Source organism: Tachypleus tridentatus, chromosome 13 (genome assembly GCF_004210375.1).
Source record: "Tachypleus tridentatus isolate NWPU-2018 chromosome 13, ASM421037v1, whole genome shotgun sequence".
Taxonomy (NCBI): domain Eukaryota; kingdom Metazoa; phylum Arthropoda; class Merostomata; order Xiphosura; family Limulidae; genus Tachypleus; species Tachypleus tridentatus.
Window position 1 is genome coordinate 143157308 of NC_134837.1, and position 17587 is coordinate 143174894.

At 34.9% G+C, this 17587-nt stretch overlaps 1 protein-coding gene across 6 annotated transcripts in view; it reads left to right on the top strand.

Annotated features, from left to right (window-relative positions):
- The window catches only part of LOC143240565 (acylamino-acid-releasing enzyme-like), a 69164-nt gene that overhangs the window by 35310 nt on the left and 16267 nt on the right, over positions 1–17587 (top strand). For 5 of the 6 annotated variants that reach the window (XR_013021818.1, XR_013021819.1, XM_076483210.1 and 2 more), the window contains exons 11-15: positions 2107–2207; positions 2459–2510; positions 3564–3652; positions 8537–8678; positions 9170–9259. Coding sequence is in view for 4 of the 6 variants with exons in the window: in XM_076483210.1 (XP_076339325.1) it covers positions 2107–2207; positions 2459–2510; positions 3564–3652; positions 8537–8678; positions 9170–9259 (474 nt within the window). In the remaining 2 variants the exon portion in view is untranslated. The remainder of the gene's footprint in view (positions 1–2106; positions 2208–2458; positions 2511–3563; positions 3653–8536; positions 8679–9169; positions 9260–17587) is intronic. The other variant, XM_076483212.1, reaches the window with a different exon arrangement.

A 17587-nucleotide genomic window follows, 5' to 3' on the forward strand; every position in this document is an offset into this window, starting at 1 on the left:
AATGATGCTTTAACTTCTGTTTAGGCGAAGTATCAAACGAAAGTGAAGACAATGTTTCAGAAAACCAATCTGACCCCGACTTCAGTTTCTGACAATATTATCGCGTGTCCTGAAGAAATCGAGAGTGATGATGGTGAAGAATGTGACGACACAACTGTAGAGTCTTTCGAGCCAATTGACTGTGCCACTGCAATGTCATATGCAGAAAAACTTTTACAGTTTGGTCTCAAACACAGCAAAATGGACATTGTAGATTGCATGGTAGCAGTGAGCAAAGACATTGAAACTGTACAATTTTCGAAGAAAAAAACAAACAAAAATTAGTGATTTCTTTAAGAAAATGTAGTTTCTTATCGTATTTTAAGTCTGTATTTGATCATTTTTATGTGTGTAGCATTTCTTCTACAGTGATTTCTTTATAAAAATGTATTTTATCATCGCATTTTAAGTCTGCATGAGCATTAGTGATTTAAGAAAATGTCTTTTATGATCGTATTTTAAGTCTGCATGAACATTAGTGATTTCTTTAGTTTACGATTGTATATCCAGTCAGTATTTGAACACTTTGCCTATTATAAAAACGTACATAATTTAAATCTTTGCAACGAATTGGGTATCCACCCCTCACTAACGACTCCCCCTCATTAACGACCTTTTTGTCAAGGCATTTTTGAAGTCGTTGGTGAGGGGCTCCACTGTATTTGTGAACTCTGGTGGACTTTGAACAACTAGTGACTGCTTTATGACCTCAATAAGTTAATCTTTTCATTTATGAAAATATGCTATTTAATGTGATGTAAGATTTAATGTAAACAACATCTAATGTTTTTTTTTTATTTCCCAATCTTGTATATCCATTATTTTTTATCTATTTGCCAGCAATTGAAGATTATCTGTAAAAGAAATAATGTTGTTACAAATAGTCAAATCTTTTTCTTTTTAATTGTGAGATAACTGTTCCCTCCAATAGGATATACAGAACTACACTACTTGGGATAGGTTGATCAAAAATGGAACAACTAAATAGAACATTTTCTGTTGGGTTAATAAGTGGTGTATGTGCAATAAGTGCAATAATTGTGCAAGTTGGCCAGAGTTAGCTTCTTGAACTAGCAGGAACTGCTGACTAATTGCTTTCCCTCTGCTCCACAATTTAAAATAAGAGATGGATACATCTGAATCATATGTGTCTTTGACCTGGTCATTTTATGCAGTATGTGCATTAGGTGTCATTCACTTGAACAAGCAATCTCCAATATCACTTAGAATGTCTCTTTCTTTAGTTCATTTTGGTGAATTATTATTTTTTCTGTAAACCTATATTTTTTTTCTTTTTTAACTTTGCAACAAAATCCAGCTGGTTAACTGTTGTGGGGTATTTTTCTTCATGTGTGGTTAGTATATTAGCTTTTCTTAATTTGATCTGTGTTCATGATGAACAATTTTGATTAAAGGTTGTGAGTCTTCATGAACATATTTGGCATGGTTATCACATGGTTATAACTTTCACTTTCGATTGGATATAAAACTGAATGAGTGACTCTACTATCACTGTCAAAAATTTCCCAGAAAATGTTTGGGCCAAATAGATACTTCAGATATGTTTTCCCTTTTCACAATGAATTTGAGTGACATCAGCCATAGAAATTAACTGTACTTATTCTTGGGATATTCTATATATTTAGAGTGAAAGTATAGAAGAATGTGTAACAATATATCAATCACATTATATTCTGCTTTATCTGTTTGTAATGAGGTCTTTCACCTAATGCCAGAGCTCATCAAACTAGTACTTGTTGAGATAACATTTATATCATCAAATTACAGAAAGAGCAAGTGTTATAGTATGAACTGAATTAAGTTGGTGAAGTGTAATTTTTGTCAAATTTATATGAGCCACTTACAACTTAGAATTAAGGTATGGATTAATAACAAAATATTGTTTACTTATTTTATCACCAGTTATATTTTTTTATTATTTGTTTTACTGGGATTAACTTTATTCATTATACGGAAGAACTGTTAAAGAATATTAGATTGGCTTTGAAATGTAATTGTGTGTTTTTATACTGTTTATAAAATAAGTGTCTCTGTATATATTACCAGGGGGAGAATTTCCAGGAATCTATGTAAATGACCTACCATTCAGATGTTGGACAGAAGACAGCAATTGTCTTGTATTTAACACTTTTTGGAAAAGCAAACAGGTTGGAAATTTTTTCTAAAAACTTGTTATAATTTAAATGCTTATGTTTGGAAATTTATAACCCACTATAACTATGAAAGAACCTAAATAGATTTTACAGGCATGGAGGTTTAGTTTTTAAGTCCTTGAAAGAATAAATTAAAATATTTGTAATAACAGATAATATTGTATGTTTAGCATTTATGCCCACTTATTTTACTTATTTTTCCACAGTAAAAGCTATTGCTTCTAATTTTTGTGTTCTCTCATAAGGAATTAGTTTGTGTGGATGTTCATAATGGGGAAGTAGAGCGGCTGACTAATGGTGAGTTCTGTAATAAAACATTACAAATAGTTAAATATTAGTGTACATCTTTACAGCAATAAAGTTGATATTCTGTTTGTGTTAAAATTAAAGTTATAACAATAACATATTAAACATGCAACATTATCTTCAATATTCTGTTTTTCCATTCTTATCATTTTAAGTAATATTTTAGAACAGTTAGTAATTTCCTGTAGAGAGCTATAATTATTTTTAATAAAATATTTTCAATACTTGATGCATAAATTGACATTTATGAGTGTTTTATTCCTGTGTGAGCATTTTTTGTCATTTGTTAAAACAGTAGTTTCAGTAAATACAATAAATGCTTGATAAATGAAACAGTTAAAACTTAGATTTCAGCAAGTACAATTACTAACACATTAGGCTTGTTAGAATGTTGGAAACACAGAAGTATTTCTTTCTTTCCAGCATAATTTATCATAAAAGTTAAAATTTATATTAGATACCCAGGAACTTTCAAACATTTAAGTACTTTCAGTGTACTGAGTATCAATCTCTTAATTATTAGCATATAACAATAAACACAGTTATAAATTGTTTTATTGAAATGGTATAACAAAGAATTACTTTTGTGTAAAATTTAAAATGTTCTTACAAAACTTGCAAGACACATCATACTATTAATTTTTGTAATAATATCTTGCACATCAGCAATTTCAAACATTTTTTCAATATTTACCTTGCAGGGTCTCCATATTGCATAGTAAAAAGACTTAAAGTAAAATGCATGTAAATAGTTTTTTTGTCTTAGAAGTTTGAGGTACGATCTCAGACACAGTGTAAAACTAAGTGTCAACTGGAGCTCAACTGTATGTTTCTGGCTTTGAAAATAATTATATGTTAAAACTTAGTAAATGATACTTTCATACTTGTGTTTGTACTTTTTAAAATTTATTTCAACCACACATTGAAAACTATAAATATTACATATTAACAGATTTAACTGTTCAAAGAATTTATAACCTAAACAAGATTTATTTTAACTACATTGATTATATTTATAGTAAGTTATATTTTTATTGTAACTAGATGAAGAAATAGGTTCCTGGAAGTTGTTAGACATGAGAGAAAATATAATTGTTGCATCACGGTCATCATTTAATGTTTACCCACATCTAGTAAGTATTATGTAGAAGGACTCTCAGTTTAGTTAATGTCACAGTAATGGCATATTTGAGTTTAAGGAAGTTTTGCTTTAACATTTGTAGTCTTTTAAAATAGACAAACTATCCATTAGGCCTTAAACTTTTCATGAATTATAACAAACAAATAATCTATCATCCATAGAAAATATTTTTTTCTTTTTTAAACTTTTATTATAATGTTTTAGAAGTTAATGTAACAAAGTGCAGAAGCATCAGAACTTACCTGTTTTATATGTAAACTTCTACCATATAATGATAAATTCAAAAATTTGGTTGGATGGAAATTTAATATAACCAATCAGAAAACGTGCATCAAAATGCTTAGGTATTACTGCTTTTTGTGACAGTTTGCAAGGTTCATGGTTTATTGCTGCAAAATTTTGCTCTCAACTTTGAGTCTTTAGGCTTAGAATAATGTTTAGTTAGAGAAGAGCAACTCAAGATTTGGATATGAGTACAGTTAACTGTCTGCTATTTCTCTATCAATTCAAAATTATGGATGGCTCTTTGCAAATATACTTGTGTAGGTTTCAGCAAAAGTATTTCAAACAAAGAAAAAATCATTCTTTTATAGTATGTATTTCATATAATACAAAATGTTCAAGTTCTTTTAGAGTTTCAGTCCAAAACATAATAAATCTGATTAGGGTCGTGTGTTAATTCAGTCAATTCTTGTAGCAGAGTCTAATCAAGATTACCTGATTTCTTCATGAGATGGTTACATTATATTATGCATCACTCTGTGGTTTGTAGGCTACTTTACAGTTTTCACATGGAACACAAATATCCCCAGATATTTGGAGTCCAGTGTTACGATTGGCTTGTAGCTGTAGCTGAAAGAATTAAGACAAGTAGTAAAGTTGTAGCTTTGTCTTCCCATTTGCTTTGCAATAATTAACCATTGAAACTGCTTAATATTTTTTTATTGATACAAACTTATTACTTTTCTTCCAACAAAAATTGGTAATTTTTCTTAGTGTGTATGTGTGTGTGTGTGTGTTTTCTTTTAGCAAAGCCACATCAGGCTATCTGTTGAGTCCACTGAGGGGAATTGAACCCCTGGTTTTAGTGTTATAAATCCCTAGACTTACCACTGTACCAGCAGGGGACTTTTTCTTATAGAATCAGCATCTTTTGTAGCTATACTATGCTTACTTTGCAAATAAAAAAACATGGCAAAATACCAGCTGGTTATTGTTTTACATTCCCATAAATAATGGATTAAATTTTGATTAGCTTTAAGTAAATTGTGTTGTAGTGTGACACTGGCAAGTCAATGGACTTACAGCTTTCGAATCCGAGGTCTATTCTTTGTGATGGGCAAAGCATAGATAGCTTATTGTGTAGTTTTGCACAAAAAAACCTAACAAAACACATCAATAGGTTAATTATTTGTTGTTTTTAATTTTAAATGATTTTTGATAAACAGTGTTTTTCAGTGATGTTGAGAAAACCCACTTGTAGAGAAATATATATGCAAAAATGGCTCGTTTGGGTTCAGAAAATATTTTACGTAGAAGAGCGAACAACGTTTCGACCTTTTTCGGTCATAGTCAGGTTCACAAAGAACCTGTTTTTCGAAAATTGCAAGTCAAATAAACACAACATAACCATAGAAAACACTCAAATACTAAATAAAGAAACAAACATAAACACACGCAAAATTCAAGAAGCCTTACTTATACAACAACTTAAACCCAAAATAAACCAATATAAAGGAATGCCTTTATACCTATATTAAAATAAAATTATACATATTCAAACATCTAATACCGCCCTCTACATTTTGACACTCAGTTACACAACCCCTTCCAAACATGTGGTCAGCTTCCAGTCAGTTACCTCTTTCTTTCTTTGTGAACCTGACGATGACCGAAGAAGGTCGAAACGTTGTTTGCTCTTCTACGTAAAATATTTTCTCAACCCAAACGAGCCGTTTTTGCATATATATTTCTCAACAAGTGGGTTTCTCGACATCACTGATTATTATTTCATCACTGCGATTGTACGAGAAGTGTAAGTTTTTGTGTTTTTTTCTCAGTGTATTTGTACTTTCCTGTTACCATTATGTCTGAACTAGCATACCGCACACCACTATTAACAGTACACGCTCACACGATCGTTAAGAAACTAAGAAATTTAAACCAACGAATTATCAATAGAAGAAATGACATTTATTTCATTCAACAATGTAGAAAGGAACAACTAACCCCTAATTTTGTAAAGGTAAAACTTCCAAAAATTTTAATAAATACACAAACATTATCCAAAATTTACAGAAAAAACTACTTAAAGCCATGTTGAACACAATATACAAAGAACTACATGACTTACAAAAACAAAAAATGAACCTAGACCATCAACTGGCATGCTGCATTAAACCAGAGATTTACAGACTTATACAACGAAACATAAACCAAATCAATACTAAGAACGACAGAGACAAAAAGATCTGCCACAACAAAAAACTAGAAAAACTAAGATGCAAACAACAGAAAAGACACCAAAACGACAAACCGTTGACTAACCTCATAATTAACAGATCCGACTGACAATTAAACACAGACGAGATACATTTACTTAACAAAAGACAACTTCGCAATAGCACCTAGGTACATTCCAACCATAGAAATCAAAACATGTTAAGAAGATCTAGCCAGGAGACTTGTGATACTTTCTACAGAAAACAAAAACAAGAAAACAACCAACAGTAAGAAGACAACTTTGATAATTTTAGTGACATCCAACAGCCAAACTTCCCAGGTAAAATTACAAATTTATATTTTCCAGAAACACCTAAAAACAACATCTTAAACAATTTTTTCAAAGAATTTTCTCACAAAAACATCAACATAATTTCACAAAACAGAAAACTAAAAAGCAACCTTACAAAAAGAGACATTAATTCCATTAAAAACCTAAAACAAGACAAAAACATAAAAATTCTAAAAGCAGATAAAGGTAACGCTATAGTCATAATGAACACGAATGAATACATCCAAAAAATGAATAACATCCCATCAGACACGAACAAATTTAAACCAATACACACAAATCCAACAAAGACACATGAGACGCAACTGAACAAATTGCTACTACAAATGAAAAAAGCCAACACAATTTCACAAACACTTTATTCCTACCTACGTAAAACCGACTCGCGCACACCGCAAATATACGGCATCCCCAAACTTCATAAACCAGATTGTCCATTACGACCAATAATGTCCACATATGAATCGTTTAATTACAATCTTGGTAAATACATAGCATGGGCATTCTCCAAGTATGTAACATCAGCCAGCTCATTCATCAAAGACCCTTTTAATTTCAAGTCTAATCTAAATCAACTTAATCATAAAGCCTTAATGGCCAGTTTCGATGTTATATCCCTCTTTACAGAAGTTCCAACCACTGAAGCCTGCAAGATAGCCTTATAACTCTATATCCGAGGCCCTAACCCAACCATAGACATTCCCAGCAACCAATTAGCAACCCTCATAGAATTCACCACGATAAAGACAAACTTCATGTTCAACAACCAAAACTATATACAAACAAATGGCCTAAGCATGGGCAACCCAGTATCACCAGTTCTAGCTAATATTTTTATGACACAAGTTGAAACACAAGCAATTAACACAGCATTACATCCACCACTATACTGGTACAGATATGTAGATGACACGGTTGAGGGATTCAAATCTACAGAACACATACTTAATTTTTTCAATCACATTAACTCTATACATCCCAACATTAACTTCACATGTGAACAGGAAGAAAGCAATCAAATATCATTTCTTAACCTCAAAATTACAAGAACCGACACACAATTCAAAACAGAAATCCACCGAAAAATCACCCATACTGGACTATACATTCCTTGGTACTCAGCACATGAAACAAAACAAAAACTCAACATACTAAGAAACCAAATAAACACAGCCATAAAACTATGCTCACCAGATAAAATTAACAACAAATTAGACAAAATGAAATAATACTTCATCAACATCAATAAGTTTCCCCCACAAACCGTAGAAAACATTACACGAACACACCTAGACAAAAAGCAAAATCAACTAACAAAAGTAAATATACCCCATGATTAAAAAAAATCACAAAACCATATACCATATATTACCGACATCAGCAGAAAAATAACCAACATTTGGCAAAAACTAGTAACAAAATATGACATTCCAGTTACAACTAAATTTATTCAAAAACCAGGTACAAAACTGAGGTCTATACTATGTAAAAATTACACTGACAAACACCACACCAACATTATTTATAAAATACAATGTGATAACTGCCACGACTTCTATATTGGAGAAACAAGTAGAAAATGGAAACCAGATTCAAAGAACATAAAAAGTCACCTTCACACGTTTTCGAACACTGCAAGTCAAATAAACACAACATAACCATAGAAAACACTCAAATACTAAATAAAGAAACAAACATAAACAAATGCAAAATTAAAGAAGCCTTACTTATACAACAACTTAAGCCCAAAATAAACCAATACAAAGGAACACCTTTATATCTATATTAAAAAATAATATAATAATAATAATAAAATAAATAATATAAAATTATATATTCAAACATCTAACACCGCCCTCTACATTCAGACACTCAGATACACAACCCCTTTGGAACACGTGGTCAGCTTCCGGTCAGTTACCTCTTTCTTACTTAGTGAACCTGACGATGACCGAAGAAGGTCGAAACGTTGTTCGCTCTTCTACGTAAAATATTTTCTCAACCCAAACGAGCCATTTTTGCATAAACACTGTTTTTATTTTCAACTCTCCACATATTCTAATGATTTTTTTTCATTTGTAGATTCTTGGAAAACTGCAGCGCAATGACCAGAAAACAGACATTAAGTGGACAGAACTGGATAATACAAGTCATCAGATACCAGATATTGATTGGACTATCATCCCTTTAAAGCCAACAAAGGAAACTGAAAATTCTGAGTTCTGTAAGTGTATTAAATTTTTAATTGTGGTGTTTCCTTGTTGTGGGAAAATAACCATAACAATTGTTTAACTGCTAGAAATCGTATCTAAACACATTTAATTTATGTTAAGTAATAAAATTTTAAGTTAATGGAAGGAATTCCAGTGGATTCCAGGTTCACTTGTAGCTGAGCTAATTTGTTTTTGTATAAAAGTAGCTGCAACAATAAGTATTTAGGATAGTTTTGAATCTTAATAATACTTAACACCACAGTATAAAATTTAATTAACTGAAAGTACTTTTTACTCAAACATAAAATTTTTATATCTTTAAATTTTTCAATAATATTAAATTTTATTGAAAAAGTATTTTACTGTTAATTGGTTTTATAAGGAAGTTTTCCAAATAATTTTGACGTGTTTTGTTCAAAAAAGTTTTATTTATACAAAAAGTAGTGATTTTTAGTTTAGGTATTAAAACTTGTTTTTTTTTGTGTGTGTGTATTCATTACAGTGGGAATAGAATATGAAGCTATTTTAGTAAAGCCAAAAAAACATGGAGATGAAATATTACATTCTGTTCCACTGATTGTGTGGCCACATGGTGTGTATCTTTCTATAACATGTTGAAAATATAGTAATTATTGTGTTGTATAAAAATTACTGTGATAACATTTTTGAATTATCATACTGCTTGCTCTTCATCTTTGCTTTGTCAAGTATTTACAATAATTGTAATACACAGTTGCTTTCATTATTAACATACTAATGTAGTCTTGTCTTGTTGGTGCTGTAAGCAAAAGACGCCATTTTTATTGGATTTAATATACCTTTCTTATAGTTGATGTATTAAACATTTTTTTTACATTCCCTTTTGAAGTTTTTAGTGTTACCAATGTAATCCTCTCTTGTTGCTGTTTATGTTATGTGATATTTTTAGGTAAACTGATTTCTCTAGAGAATAATTCAAACAGTGCATACCTCCACTCATAAAATTAGCTGTTTCATTCAGTGCTGCCCTCTGTGAACTTATACAAATCCTACAAGTCTTCTGCTCCCTCCTATTGAAATTGAAAGATTTCAACTTGTTTATCTTGCAGATCATCATGCATCACTTCACTACCAATAAGAGCATGACGTTCACATGATGCATGATACATGCTGTATTACCCTACCAGACCATCACTTCTCATTTGGTAGTGCTTGTATTCAGATATACCTCATGTTCTGTTGTTGGGATCTTCTAAGTTGAGATCTCGACTTGGGTCCATCTACAATCGACTTATTTTTGGAGATTTGCATATTGCCCAGTTTCTGGGGTGATATGTTTGTTTACACAAACTCGGAAATATTAAAGCCATGGGTAACATTGGCTCATCAGCAATTTACCCTTAACAATATTGTTGCATGTTTGTCTCAGTTGGAGCCATACATGGCACCTATTACTGTTTCTCATCCATTCCTTTCTCAACCCTCATCTTTCTTCTTTTCATCATTTTATTTTACGGTGCATCTCGTCATCAACAGTGCTGGTGACTACTGAGTAGGAGCTCGTTTTTGCAGATTTTTCTTATTGCTGGCATTTTCTTGTTGAGGATCAATGGGTTCTTCAGGTTTTATCAGAAGAATTTGTGATCCTCTTTTTTTCCCCATCTCCTCCATTTTTTTTCCACAGAATCCCATGACTAGTCATCATTTGTTGGAAGCAGTTTGGGAAGATTTATCTCAGCAGGCTATCAAACTTTTTTCCATTTTTTAACAAGTTTTTTTTCTTGACTTGTTGTTCCCAAGAAAACCTGGCACTGGAGGTTAATCATAGATTTATCTCACTTCAACTACTTCATTTACCTACCTAATTTATCTTGGAGTTTTTCTCACCTTGAGATGGAGGTTTTCTCCAGGTTTTTGGATGACCAAAATGGATGTTGCTAATGCTTATCTCCATGTACCTATATCAACTTGGTTTTGTCATTATCTTTGGTTTGTCCATCTTGGGGTGGCTTATAAATTTTGAGCCCTACCATCTGGGCTTGCTTTGGCTCCTTGTGTTTTCTATCAGGTCATCTGTGCATTTGCTCAACATCTTCATATTCTCGGGTTAAGTTTTCACTATTACATGGATGACTGATTCATTCTGAACTGAAATTAGGCCATCAGTGATGACGAGAAACCCACTTATTGAGAAATTTATATGCAAAAAACGGCTCGTTTGGGCTGAGAAAACACTTTACATAGAATAGAAGTTCTTTGTGAACCTGACGATGACCGAAGAAGGTCGAAACGTTGTTCGCTCTTCTATGTAAAGTGTTTTCTCAGCCCAAACGAGCCGTTTTTTGCATATGAAATTAGGCCAGCTATACTTGGCAGCTCCTTTCAATGGCTGCTTAAGCAGGCAAGGTTAAGAAAACTGAAGAAGTCCTTTGTCAGATCTACTCTCCATATCTTGTCCATATGGGGGTCCTTTTTGACACTCAAATTAAATGGGCCCAGCTTTATACTTTAAGACTTTGTTTTATGGAATTGATAGTTTGCCATGCCCTCTCAGTTCCATCACTTACTGCTTGTGAGGTTAGATCACTTTTGAAGTGTGGTCTTCATTGACATCACCGGTCCCTCTCGATCATGCCAGTGTGACATCCCACAAGTGAGCTCTTCACATTCAGTGGAACCTTATGCAGGATCCTCTTTCTACTCCCTTTATCAATCTTTTTACAATGTGAGGTGATCTACTTTGGTGGTTGGACAAGGCGTGTACATCAGCAGGTGTGCCACATACTCCCCTATCTCGTTCATGGATGCATCCATGCAGTGTTGGGGTGCATGGGCCAACCATCAGGGAGGTTTGGGCAGTTGGTCCGTGAATGAAAGCTCTTTGCATATCAACATTCACAAACTTATTAACTGCATATTTGACATTGAATCACTTCCTCCTTCTTGCCTGAAATTGTCTGGTGATGGTTCATTTTGACGATTTTACAATAGTAGAATGTATTAATAACCAAGGAGGCATCCATTTCAGAACTGTTTTCTAACATTGGATCTCTTATATTTGGCTCACATGCAAAACATTCTTTTCATTGCATGTTAGATGACATTTGTTTTCAATCTTGTTGTAGATCATCTTTCTTGTCCCAAACAAATATGCCTGACAGAGTATTCCCTAGATCCCCTTGTTTTCAGGGAGCATTGCAGTCAGTGGTGTTCTTATAATGTAAATGCATTTGCTATGAGCTTCAATTGCAAGTTACCTCTCTTTTTGTCACCAGTTCCTCATTCTAAGGATCTGGCAGTTGATGCCTTCAACCAAGATTGGTTCCACGTGTATCTTTGTTCATCTTGCAATCTGATAACTTCATCAGGTTATCTCTCTAATTCATACCACTCCTTGTCAGGCACTTCTGATTGCTGCTCTTTGGCCAGCTCAGCCTTGTTTTCTTTGGTTACGGCCCCTACTATTCTCTTTTCTCTATGTCATCTGTTGTCTCCCTCCCTTCTTTGTCAACTATGGTAGCTGGTCCTTCATCCTACATCTTCATGTCTTGCTCTTATTTATCTCTTGGTGAGGAGGGTACGATTTCTCCTGTTGAAGCATGTCAGTGCAAATAGAAGGTGTTTTGCATTTGGTCTTCATTCAATTGACCAGCTTTATGTGGCTTGGGTGGTGGAATTTCTCACTTAGCTTCTTGATAAGGGATTGATCTCTTCAATCATGGGTTATCAGCCAGCTTTATTCCATACTTTTTACCAATACCATAGGGTCTTTACTTTAGCTGTCCTTACTGTGCTCATGAGTTCCTTCCAAGGCAACCTAACCTTCTAGATTGGGATGTTAATGTGGTACCCCATTCCCTCACTTTATCTCTCTTTGAACCATTTTCCTTGTGTTTCATGTTTCACCTTCCCCTTAAAACATATTTTATTTTCCTTTCACTCTCTGGACATTGATGGTCAAATTTGTTTGCCATTGACATTTCATGTCCACTTTGTAATCATACCTTTATCTGGATTGTTCCTTACCTTACCCCAAGTACTTTGACAGCTCAGGAGAGTATCTTTTCCTTTATTTATCTATTTCTCTCCCCTCCATTTCTCATCTTTACCCTCAACCAGATCTGAATGGGTTTCTGTGTCTTGTCAGGGTTTTGTTGTTATGTTGTCCATATGGCTTCCTTCTTTAGTACCCCCATTCCCAATTCTTTATCCCCTGGCAGTTTCTTTCCCTTTGTGTTCCTTTTCCTTCAACCTTTACTAAGTGGGTTGATATTTTTACCCAACTGGCTTATTTCTCCTTCTCTTCTTCCTCTGGGAATTTGTTTTAGGTGTTTCCTCATCAGATTAGGCAATCTTTTCCTTCACTTCTCATTTTCATTGTTCATTAGAGGAAACTAAAATCAGGGATGTGGACTGTACTCAATATATTAATCTCTCATTATCTAAATCAGTGGTTCTTAACCTGGGGGTCATTTGAAGTTTCTCGAGGGGGTCACGGAAGGCTTGGGAATTATTGGGGAAATCACAGAACAATTTGTAGTTTTTGTGGCAAGTGTCTGTAACTGCCCACCAATGAGAAACACATTGAAGTGCAGCAGTTGAACTGCTTCAAGATGCTTATTGTGCAACCACCTGTCTAATTTTGAGTAAACATTTTCATATATTACAATGTTTTGAATTGCCTAAATTTTTTTAACTATATAATATAAATACATCAAACTTAAAAATTTAAATATCAGTTTCCATCGTATTTAGTATATTTTCTCGTGTACACACACACACACACACACACACACACTATATGTAGCATTTCTCAAGGTCATTTATTTGTAACATTTTCAATAAATTAGGATCTTCATATAGTTTTGTTTTATTCTACCTTTACTCAAAGTTCACCATTACAAAACTTATTATAGGGGTAATAGTAATACCCTGGAGAGTCTCAGGGGGTAAGATGATGAAAAAGGTTAAGAACCACTGATCTAAATCATATCATGATTTCTTCTTCATCAGATTTTTGTCTTCTACCTGTGGTCATTCTTCAGACTTTGGTTTGACTCTTTTCATACTTTATTTTTCTTTACCTTCATTCATTATTAAATGGATTCCACTTTGTGATAAATGGTGCCTGGCTGGTATTTTGTAACTTTGAATCTACACTGTACAACCATGTTGATTTATGGTTTATATTCCTTGCCTTCTAAATGGTGAGCATTGAGAAGGTGTTCCACAATATCTCTTTTTAGGTGAATAACCACGATATTTTGCTTCATAAACATGCACATTTCTGACTATACCACCCATGGAATGCATGGATAAAATAGGAGGGGATAGCAGCCCATCTTTGCCATGCCTAAGTGAATAGCTCAGTATGGTCTGCTTTTCAAAATAGGATTTCATGATCACCCATTGTGTTCTCTCGGATGATGATGTTCCTCTGGTCTCTCTACTGTCTTTTCACTTTCATTTTATCCAATGAAGTATGGGAATTCTTACCACTTTTCAGTTCAAAGCTGCTGGGGTGATCAACCATGGAGGCACCCTCCTGAAAGGGTTTCACGCAAAGATAGCTGTAACCTATCAGTGCAGAGAAGTACAGGGGCATTCTGCAGTTGGTGATGACGTAATGTCCTCCTCTTTGTAGTATACAACATGCAACATACAAACAGCAAAACAACTAAAATTAATATAGTTCACTCCTTCATTTGGAAGCCCTTATCCTACTCCTGCATGGATGTTGGTACCCTGTTGGTACCAGTCAACATAAGTCCTCATATATTTTGAATTGTCTCTCTTCTTCTCTTGATATCCTCAGTCTGTGTTGTGGATCACTGAAGTTATATGTGGGATTATTATGGTTCCCTTGTTCTCTTTTAATATAGGAATGTTATTGCCCTTTTGAATGGTTTCATGTCAGTTTCCAGTTTGGGGAGCTGATTGAATGTGATAGACATGCTTTTGATACTGATCTGAGTCCCTGGATTGATAACTAGGTGCTTATATTTGTGGCAGACCTGCAGGACAAAATGATTCTCAACATCCCAGCCTCTTGTGTTTGAGGTGAGAATAGTAAGATCCTTATCCTATTTCTGCGTGGATGTTGATTTCCAGCAGCATGGGTTTCAGGTCTAGCTTGCTTACCGATTATGATCTGTCATGCCATAGCCACTCTACACCTGAGGGCACATCCATTGTTTTACTCACTTTTCTATTCATATAGTTGAGTTATATTTATTTCATGTGATTTGTAACTTGATCCTAACAATTTTCTCTCACAGTTAGATATGTTTTTCATCTTCTCCACATTTTACCATCAGGTGAAAAGTATACCTGGTTCATAAGTGGTGCAGTTCCCCTATTATAGAGTATCTATATTCGCAAAGATGGAATTATGATGCTGACCAATCTCCTTATTCTGACATTTACATCACCATGTCCACCTGCCACCATCAAGACAGGCTATATTAATTGCAGGGTACGGCTATACGTTCCAAACCTTCTCCGATGTTTCCACTGTCAGTGGTTCAGTCACTCAAAGACGTCATGTTATGATTCCTTGACATGTACTCGTGGTAGCGAGGACCATGATGCCTGCGAGTGTGAACCAGACCCTCATTGTGTCAATTGCAATGGCTCTCACCTGTCCTACTTTTGTTCTTGCCCTAAATAGTTGGAAGAAAAAGAGGTGCAGCATTTGAAAACAATTCATAACATTACTTATCATGAGGCTAGAAAGTTGTGTCCACCGCTTTATCTCGGATGTATGCTGTTGCACTTTGTTCCACTACTACAGTGGGAGTGCAGATGGATCTCCCTGTGCCTCCAAAAGAATCGTTCCCAAACCAAATGAAAAGCCTTTTGACCTCCATGGTTAAAAAAGTTGATAATCAACTTCAACACCCATCTCTGTCCCTTACATACATTCCAACAGATTCCAAGATCCACTTACTTTGGTTCTGGGTACAAGCATTTCCTTGGGTAAATTTTCTTCTCCCACCCCAAGATGCAAATCGATCATTTGTTCATGTCCTCGGTCACTGGGAATCCTCTTCCCAGTGGGCAAACACCTGCCCAATTGACTCGAGGAAGGATCCATAGAGGTCGATAGACCTCTCTTGATTAAAGACGGGAAAGAAAAAAGATGTGGTCGTAAATAAAAGGGTTCTCCACCCAATTCACCTACACATAAATAAAAATGGCCACCTTGATACTATAGAACTGTCGAGGTTTATGTTCTAATCTGGATGACATCAAAACACTGATTGCTTCCTATCATCCTGGATGTCTCTCCTTACAGGAAACATTTCTGAAACCTGCTGATACAGTCACATTTCTGCAGTTTTCTTTGTACAGAAATGACAGGCTGTGTGTTGAGCAAGTGCATGGAGGTGTGACACTGTTGGTTGATCAACATGTGCCCACCTTGTCTTTGCCACTCGACACATCCTCTAAGGTCATAGCCATCTGTGTTTCCTTGGGTTGTACCATTACTGTTTGTTCTCTCTACCTGTTGCTTGGAGAGACCTATGATCAATCAGATTTTGATTGCCATCTCCCCTTTTAATCCTGGGGTACTTTAATGGACGTCATCCCCTCTGGGAGAGAGCTGATATTGACAGGAGGGGTTGCTCTGTAGAGCATGTGCTCTCTGATCACAACCTTTCTCTTTTCAATACTGGTTCTTCTCCTTATTTTCATGCACCTAGTCAGTCCTTTATTGCTACTAATCTCTCAGTTTGCTCCCCTTCACTATGAGAGACTGGCCATGGTGGATGCCACCTGACCTACGTGCCCAGATGGAAGGTGGATCACACAAACTGGCCCTCTTTCACTGCTCTCACCGAAATTGATCCTGCCATCAATAGATGAGTGTGTGGCAGCTGTAACTGGCTGTATTATACAATCAGCTGCTCAATGTATTCCTAAAAGCTTGAGATGTTTTCCACAATCTCCTAGACCCCATTCATCATCAAGGATTTCAACTCTGCACTGGGCTTTTCCATACTTCCACAGTTCAGAGCTTATACATAGTCTCATGGATCTTCTTTGAGCCTACGCTGTTTGCAACTGTCTTTACTATATGCTTTGAAACTTTGTTCCGTACCAAAGCATTGCACTTGGAGTCGTGTTTTCCTTCCTCGGTGGGCCATACTTTTTCAGAACAGATGATCTGCCATTGCTCCTTTTTACCTTTGTATCTAGGCACAGTTGGATGAAGTGGGTCTGTCCTTGGATAATGTTGTATCTATTGGTCAGCCAATCCCACTATGGCTTCTTACAGTCCCCAAATGTGACCTTTCTTTAAGCCATCTGAGAAAAGCAGATACTCCCAATTGGAAGTAGTGTCTTTTATTTACTGAACATCATTCGAACGATCCTTTCATTTCTATTTACACAGATGGTTCAAATCAGGTAACTGTGTGGGTTCTTGCATGGTTGGTTGTGGTTCAGCGGTTGCGTGCAGAATCCCATCTACAGCTTCTGTGTTCACTGCATAACTGTGTACCATTTCTCTTGCTCAGGATCACATAGAAGCTAAGCAGTACTCAAATTGTACTATTTACAATGACTCGCTTAGCTCTCTACTGGCCCTGGAATCAGTTTACATTAGTTCATACCCTGTTCTCACTGATATTCAAAACCAACTGGCCCATTTCTTTTTAATATCTACTTCTATCCAGTTTTTCTGGATACTGGCTATGTTGGTATTCGAGGGAATTAGCTCACTTTCTATAGGCCATTAATCTTTTTAATGCAATTTAAGTTTTTTAATTTATAATCAGGCCTTTTTCTTATGTAATTCCTTTTTAAGAATCAAAGTACATCTAGTTCAATTTGAAATTAGAAAATGGCCATAACATCAAATAACTCGAAACCAGGACTAGAAAGGCCAACTTCAGATGACTGACGGTGTTTTTGTACTTACCTGTTAGTCTTCCTG